The sequence below is a fragment of the Salmo trutta genome, chromosome 2 (genome assembly GCF_901001165.1).
Source record: "Salmo trutta chromosome 2, fSalTru1.1, whole genome shotgun sequence".
NCBI classification, from domain to species: domain Eukaryota; kingdom Metazoa; phylum Chordata; class Actinopteri; order Salmoniformes; family Salmonidae; genus Salmo; species Salmo trutta.
Genome location: NC_042958.1, coordinates 27,091,474 through 27,099,718, shown reverse-complemented (window position 1 = coordinate 27,099,718; position 8,245 = coordinate 27,091,474). Strand labels below are relative to the sequence as shown.

At 42.6% G+C, this 8,245-nt stretch overlaps 1 protein-coding gene across 2 annotated transcripts in view; it reads right to left on the bottom strand.

The window, feature by feature from the left end:
* Window positions 1-4,552: 4,552 nt before the first annotated feature.
* The window catches only part of LOC115153948 (zinc finger protein 438), a 90,587-nt gene continuing 86,894 nt past the window's right edge, over window positions 4,553-8,245 (bottom strand). For both annotated transcript variants that reach the window (XM_029699668.1, XM_029699660.1), the window contains one exon: window positions 4,553-5,386. In XM_029699668.1, coding sequence (XP_029555528.1) covers window positions 4,789-5,386 — 598 coding nt within the window. In that variant the 3' untranslated portion in view covers window positions 4,553-4,788. The remainder of the gene's footprint in view (window positions 5,387-8,245) is intronic.

Sequence of the window (8,245 nt, the reverse complement as noted above, 5' to 3'; positions counted from 1 at the left end):
TACCTTGTTGGCCAGGACATCTGTGGTCAGTACGGGTCACATTTTACTAGCCCATAAATCTGTCCCTGTGCTCCCCTGGTGAGGTCAGCTTCGATAAGCCAGCCCAGGACCCCCTGGGTGGTGTTTAAGGGGTCACATTACTACTCTTCTGGCTCCTTCCAGTCACGTCAGTCTCACTTTTCAACCAAGCTTACTACTCGGGATTGAGACTAACTCTTTACCCGTTGGTCCTACATTTGAGAGCCATAAAATGGGGCACCACAGTTAGCAAAATGTATTTCTGAACACTTTTGAGTCCATGTTCTCTTTTCTGATAGGGGTGCATACAGACGTTGAGGTGATGTAGCAGGAACAGGCAGTCCCCCGATACCTCTAGTGGTGTGTGTGGTACCTCTATCTATCCGACTGATCCTGTTAGAAGTGGGGGGGGGGGTTGAATCTTTGATCTCTCCCCTGTGGAGAGGCTGCTCTCCTGTAGAGGTGGGAGGCAGGAGGTTGTCAGTGTGACGGCTGTGGTACATGTTCACTCTGATTAAAGAGAAATATGCATCACACAGCGTTATAGAGCTTTCCTTTTTATCTGCTCCTCTCACCATGACGACAGTATGTAGATTGGGGTTGATAGCATTTTCCAGTCGTAACACTGACTGAGGTGTTACACAGTAAAGCTGCAATGCTGTTTAAAACATGGGTTGCACTTGATGTGAACGTGGATGTTTTGTATTGTGTATGTGACAGACATTGCTCTCTCTGTGTAATTAATGTTGTCAAGTTTGTCCACGAGCACCTGAAATCACACCAGAGTTCACCTCTGACCCTTTAACCTGAGGTCATGTTCCCCCAACACAATTAGAGCAGAGGGCCTGCATTCCACAAGGCAGTGATGAAAGCACTACAGGAGGGTATCACACTTGAGTTTAAAGAGCAAGCAATGACCTTTCTTCATTGGAAGAACCACGAGGAAGCGGAACCAGCTCTGGAGTAAGTCAATTTATGATTTCAAGTACTAAGCGATCCATTGCAATGGAAACACAACAGGAACCAGGAATTTCCAGAAGTTTCACCTGGTTCGGCATCCTAGCGGAGAAAGGCCATATGACAGAACAGGAGAGAGGGAGCAGTACAAAGAGGGGCTGTAAAGAGAGAGGGAGAGGTAAAGCAAAGGAGATAAACTCCACGGTTGGAGTTATCATTATCATTCTGATCCATTAAATATGAATCCATCATGAGGTATGTGATTATTTTGATTCACATGCACACAACATCTCTGCTAAACCTCAATTGGAAGTCTTCTGGAAAATGGTTCCAATGGGTGATGGTTTGATGTAGCAAGACATGTTATTCTTAGTAGTTAGATGATGGTGTATGTCTGTGTGGGAAGTGGGCAAGATAAAATCAAAGAGATTACCAAGGTTACATGTTTATGTGACCATACCTTTCTCAGATTCATAATACAGTCATTCCAACATATTCCCCTCCCCGACACACTCATCCAATCATGGGGAGATTGGACGTTACCCTCTGTCAGACAGATGGGAGGGTACTTCACCATGAAGGTATTGAGGTAAGGCATATGTAGGCGCTTGATAACCCCCTGGCAACTCCCCTTAACATGGTCCAGACACAAACACTCCTCCCATCACTAGACCCCTCACTGCACAGTCAATTAATCCCATTCCAAGCATCTTTTGATGGATACGCACGCACACACCTTCTCCCACATTCTCTTGGTCTATGATGGAGTTATCTGCTAGAATGGAGGGGCACAACGAGACATATGAAGGAAAATAAACAACATGAGCATGGATTCATCCTCCAACTTTATTGTTACGTACAACAGGGTTGGTTTTAGTTACCTGAGCAGGGAAAACATACTGTTACTAGAAATAAATATGCATTTATTTGCTATCTTGTTAGATTCATCACACAGTCCTTGTCATATTCAAAAAAAGCATATATCTGTTTTATTCTGAGAAAGGTAAGGTTTTTAGGTTCACAAACAGCCACAATCAAACACTTTCAGCCAGTCAACACAGTCACCATTTTGTGAAAGACATATTAGCTATGTGATTACTTTTCACACCATTGATTTGTAGCCAAGTCTAGCCTAGTCTCACTAAGGGAGGTTAGTTCTTTCTCATTGTTACTTCTTCCTGATGTGTCCCAAATGGCACCCCATTCCCTACATAGTGCACTACTTTGAAGAGGGCACTGGGGTCATGGTTAAAAGTAGTGCACTTCAGTATATAGGGAATACAGTGTCATTTGGAATACACCCTGGTTTGTGTCAGACAAGCAAGGAGAGCTATACTTAGCTTAAGTTGCCGGTTTGATAACAAAATCCTTTCTAGTTTGTTTCCTCCATTGGAACAAAGCAGAATATTCACTATATATTCTATGCAAATATATATTCTCAATATACTGTATTTATACATGGCTATATATAATCTATAATCTAATCTATAGAAGTCTATATTCAATACATATATATAGAGAGAGAATTTGGTAGGGTTTTGAAACATTCAAGGTACATTCACTTAACTTACCCTGTGATTTTTGTTGTTGTATGAAAAAGGTTACACAGTCTGACAAATGTTTAAACCACATCTACTACCCCTTTACAATGTACTATCCCAACCAGGAAACAACACTGAACATTCCCCATTTGTAAGAAGCAAACAGAAGAGAAAACCGTTTTTTCTGCTGGGTTTCCAATCACAAATAGGCATAAAACATGCATACAAGTTTACTTCAGTCTCTATAACATGTTTAAATGTTTTAATCACAGACCTCAGGTGCCTCAATTCCACAGGTTTATACTGAATAATAGCTAGCAGCATTAGTTCAATGCTTTCATAACTTCTTCATAATGTAATAGTAACGAATAGATCTAGTTTTGTCAGTGGTTATCAATCATTCACCCTTTCCATTACCACGGAGTACACAAACAAAAATATACAGACTAGCCAGGTGAATCGAGATGAAAGCCTTATTGATGTTAAATCCACTTCAAGCCTCGAGACAAGTGAGACATGGATTGTGTGGTGTGTGCCATTAAGAGGGTGAATGTGGACATCCAGGACATCCAGCCAACTTGACACAACTGTGGGAAGCATTGGAGTCAACATGGGCCAGCATCCCTGTGGAACACTTTCGACACCTTGTAGTCCATGCCCCGACGAACTGAGGTTGTTCTGAGGACAAGGGGATGCAACTCAATATTAAGAAGGCGTCCTTAATGTTTGTACACTCAGTGTATAAAATAATATATAATCTGTTTAAATGTCGATGTTGGTTATGAGCCAGATGTACGGGTAGATCTCAAGACTAGAATTTTTCAGAAGGCCTCAGACGTTTCAGTCAGGTGTTGGTGTACTGAGAAGTTTTCCTCTCTAGGTCAAAATAGCTAGTTGAATTGGAAAGTTTTATCCCTAAAGCCACAACCTAGACTTCAGACTTCAGTCTTCAGTCAATCATTTACCATAGATGGGATGACTGTTTTCAAGGCCAATAGATTTTAGGTACAATATGCCTGTGTTTCTACCAGTATTATGTTTATTCACATAGTTTTAACAAACAGATATACATACACACACAGGATCAGTCAAGTGTGAACACACCTACTCATTCAAGGTATTTTCTTTATTTTGACTATTTTCTGCATTGTAGGATAATAGTGAAGACATCAAAACTATGAAATAACACATGGAGTCATGTAGTAACCAAAAAAAAGTGTTAAACAAATCAAAATATATTTTTTATTTGAGATTCTTCAAAGTAGCCACCCTTTGCCAGCTAGGCACACTCTTGGCATTCTCTCAACCAGCTTCACGAGGTAGTCACCTGGAATACATTTCAATTAACAGGTGTGCCTTGTCAGAAGAAGATATTCCACAAATGAACTTTTGACAAGGCACACCTGTTAATTGAAATGCATTCCAGGTGACTACCTCATGAAGCTGGTTGAGAATGCCAAGAGTGTGCAAAGCTGTCATCAAGGCAAATGGTAGCTACTTTAAAGAATATAAAATATATTTTGATTTGGTTAACACTTTTTTGGTTACTACATAATTCCATGTGTTATTTCATGGTTTTGATGTATTCACTATTATTCTACAATGTAGAAAATAGTCAAAATAAAGAAAAACCATTGAATGAGTAAGTGTGTCTAAACATTTTGCTGGTACTGTATATATAGTACATATGCAATACAAAACAACCCAATCCTTTCCATTTTATTAAACAAAAATATTAAAACATAGAAAAAACAAAAAACAAACACAAAATCAACATCGACACAAAACAAAAAACAGTGCAGTCCACAAAATACCCAAATAATAATTTGTAATGTATCAAGTGGATTCTCTAACAAACTAACCTGTGCTATAACTGATCTCTGTATGGACTAATACCCTTTCACCATACTGAGGTGAGCTGTACTTGCCTGGTTAGTGGTTACCCAGCCACCATAGTTGCTGGAAATGTACTGGACTAACTGGGTGTGTTTGAGAGCAGCCCACAGAGCATGATCGGCTCAGACAGACACAATTAGTGGATACGTTCAAGGTCATATTTATTGTAGTCAGCCTGCCCCGATTATAAGATCTCACAACGCCTGGAGAAGTGTTTAACATCTCAAAAACCACATTGATATGATATATCAATCTTTTAAATGCACTGTTCTGGCAATTCGCTTCCTTACAGGCTAGAAGGAATAAGTAAAGTCAATATTCTGAGATGTGCAGCGTGACTGCAACAGAGACGACCTGGAACGTGTCCAGTGCCATGTTAACATGTGCTGTGGTCGGGCGAGTCCATCCCCCTTTCCCCCGAGTAGGAGCCGAGGGCCTCCCAGAGTACCTGGGTCTCCTCACAGTGGTGGTGGCCCCTCCAGTGCTCCATCAGCTCCTCTTTACTGTCCAGGACCTGGCTGCACAGCACACAGTTAAACACCAATCCCTGCCTCAGGACCCCTCTCCCTCCCCGGGCTGAGGGGCCAGTCGGCTCCCCCTCTCCATCATCCTCCGGTCCCCCCTTGTGGTGGGAGAGGATATGACGCTTCAGCTTGGAGAAGGAGAAGAACTCTTCATCACAGCTCCCACACCGGACTAGGTTCCTCTTCTCATTGAGCTGGCGCCAGTAGTGGGCGGCGTGTTTCACCAGCTCATCCTCTGCCTCCCGGCCACCCCGCAGTGACCTTCCCACCCCCCCAGCCCCGTCCCGCAGGCACACCTGGACCTCCTCCCCATGCACATAGAGCAGGTGTAGCTTCATGTCGGCGAAGGTGGGGGTGATGGCCTGACAGCGGCTACACTTGATCTGGAGCTCCACCGGGTCCTCTCGCTCCTCCTGGCCCTGCTCGTCCCCCGGGTCTGGAGACATGGCCCTGGAGACACATGATGGGAGGAAGAACTGGTGTTTTATGACAAGTGAAGGGCCAATATTCTAAGACAGGTATTCCCAAACTGGGGTATTTCTTCACATTTTCAAACACTCCAGTTATATTTTTCAACAATACATTTGGGTCAGTTTTTTTTCTCCCCCCCTGAGAAGCCTCGTTTCACTGCCAAAAATAAAATGAAACCATCTAGTGTTCAGCAAAATAACAACAATGTCAAATACAGGTAGCCTAGTCAAATAATTAACAGTTACTGTATCGCGGGAATTCCACTAACAGTCCGTATGTAGCCAAACATAGCTGCTGCTTATTCCGTTGGCTCGAAAATTGATAAATGGTTAAAAGAAAAGTAAGGCCTGCGACACATACCAGCTCTACTGGTAGTACTGCTACTACCAGCAGTACTACACCTGCACCTGTCGACGATACAAGTTGTTCTGCTTCCAAGACCACATCCAATGCTAGCATCAGTAATTCTACATTTGTTGTTAGCCCAGCTACTGTAGCATGAACACTGACAGTTGTGAATCTGATGCAGCCGAAGAGCTACTGCCCCCTTACCTGGGAAAGCACCGAACAGAGGGGGATGTTGGACCATTGAAGAGGTGCAAATATGATGAGAACTACATTGATTTGGGGTTCACTTATATTTGGAGTAGTGTCTTCCCTCAGCCACAGTGTGTTATATGTGCAAAAGTACTATCTCACAACTCGATGAAACCTATAAGCCATGGGAGTTTTTGGAGCGAGAATTAAGACGACGTGAGTAGTAAGACGTATAAAAGCAACAGATACCATTAATAAGAAGGGGCTAGAAACACCTTATATGGTGAGCTACCGAGTGGCTAGGACAGGCAAGCCCCATACTACTGTGGAGGACTTACTTCTTCCTGCTGCCGTGGATATGGCTGGGAAAATGCTGGGGGAAAAGGCCCAAAAAAACTATACAGACAATGCCTCCATCAAACAACACATCAGTGACATGGCAGGAGATGTTTTGAAACAATTACTGCTTCGCATACAAGCCAGTGAATTCTATGCGTTACAGCTGGATGAGTCAGACGTGGTGGGCCTGGCACATCTCCTGGTATATGTCCATTACGTTTATGGGTGGTCAATTAAGAAATACATCCTCTTCTGCAAACCACTGGAAACCAGGACAACAGGAGAGGATATTTTTTAACATACTTGACAGCTTTGTGACATCAAATGGACTTTGGTGGTCAAGATGTGTTGGTATATGTACTGATGGCGCAAAAGCCATGACAGGGAGACAGTGGAGTGGTAACGCGCGTGCAAGTAGTTGCTCCCGACGCTACTCGGGTACACTACAGCATCCACCAAGAGGCTCTTGCTGCCAAAGGAATGCCTGACAGCTTGAAAGACGTTTTGGACACGACAGTGAAAATGGTTAACTTTGTTAAAGCAAGGCCCCTGAACTCTCATGTATTTTCTGCACTATGCAATATGGGCAGCAACCATGTAACGCTTTTACAACATACAGACGTGCGCTGGTTATCAAGAGGCAAAGTATTGACATGTTTTTTTGACTTGAGAGACGAGCTTAAAGTTTTCTTTACAGACTATAATTTTCACCCAGATAAGCCAGTCGTGTGAGAAACTTGTCATCATGCAAGCGGTCAGACAAGTGATGTTTTTTCTCGCCTGAATGATCTGAGTCTTGGATTACAGGGACTCTCCACAACTATATTCAATGTGCGGGACAAAACTGAGGTTATGATTAATAAGTTGGAGCTCTTCTCTGTCTGCATTAACAAGGACAACACACAGGTCTTTCCATCATTGTATGATTTTTGTGTGCAAATGAACAAGCTTACGGACAATGTCAAATGTGATATAGCGAAGCACCCGAGTGAGTTTGGTCCACAATTACGTAGGTACTTTCCCGAAACGAATAACACAAATAACTGGATTCGTTATCCCCTTCATGACCTGCCTCCAGTCCACTTACCGATATCTGAACAAGAGAGCCTCATCGAAATGGCAACAAGTGGTTCTGAGAAAATGTAATTTCAATCAGAAGCCACAGCCAGATTTCTGGATTGAACTGCACTCAGAGTATCTTGCCCTGGCAAATCGTGCTGTTAAGACACTGATGCCCTTTGCAACCACATACCTATAGTTGAAGTCAGAAGTTTACAAACACCTTAGCCAAATACATTTAAACTTAGTTTTTCACATTTCCTAACATTTAATCCCAGTAAAGATTCAATTTTAGGTCAGTTAGGATCACCACTTTATTTTAAGAATATGAAATGTCCGAATAATAGCAGAGAGAATGATTTATTTCAGATTTTATTTCTTTCATCACATTCCCAGTGGGTCAGAAGTTTACATACACTCATTCAATATTTGGTAGCATTTCCTTTAAATTGTTTAACTTGGCTCAAACGTTTTGGGTAGCCTTCCACAAGCTTTCCACAATAAGTTGGATGAATTTTGGCCCATTCCTCCTGACAGAGCTGGTGTAACTGAGTCAGGTTTGTAGGCCTCCTTGCTCGCACACACTTTTTCAGTTCTGCCCACAAATTTTCTATAGGATTGAGGTCAGGGCTTTGTGATGGTCACTCCAATACCATGACTTTGTTGTCCTTAAGCCATTTTGCCACAACTTTGGAAGTATGCTTGGGGTCATTGTCCATTTGGAAGACCCATTTGCAACAAAAGCTTTAACTTCCTGACTGATGTCTTGAGATGTTGCTTCAATATATCCACATAATTTTCTTGCCTCATGATGCCATCTATTTTGTGAAGTGCACCAGTCCCTCCTGCAGCAAAGCACCCCCACAACATGATGCTGCCACCCCCGTGCTTCACGGTTGGGAT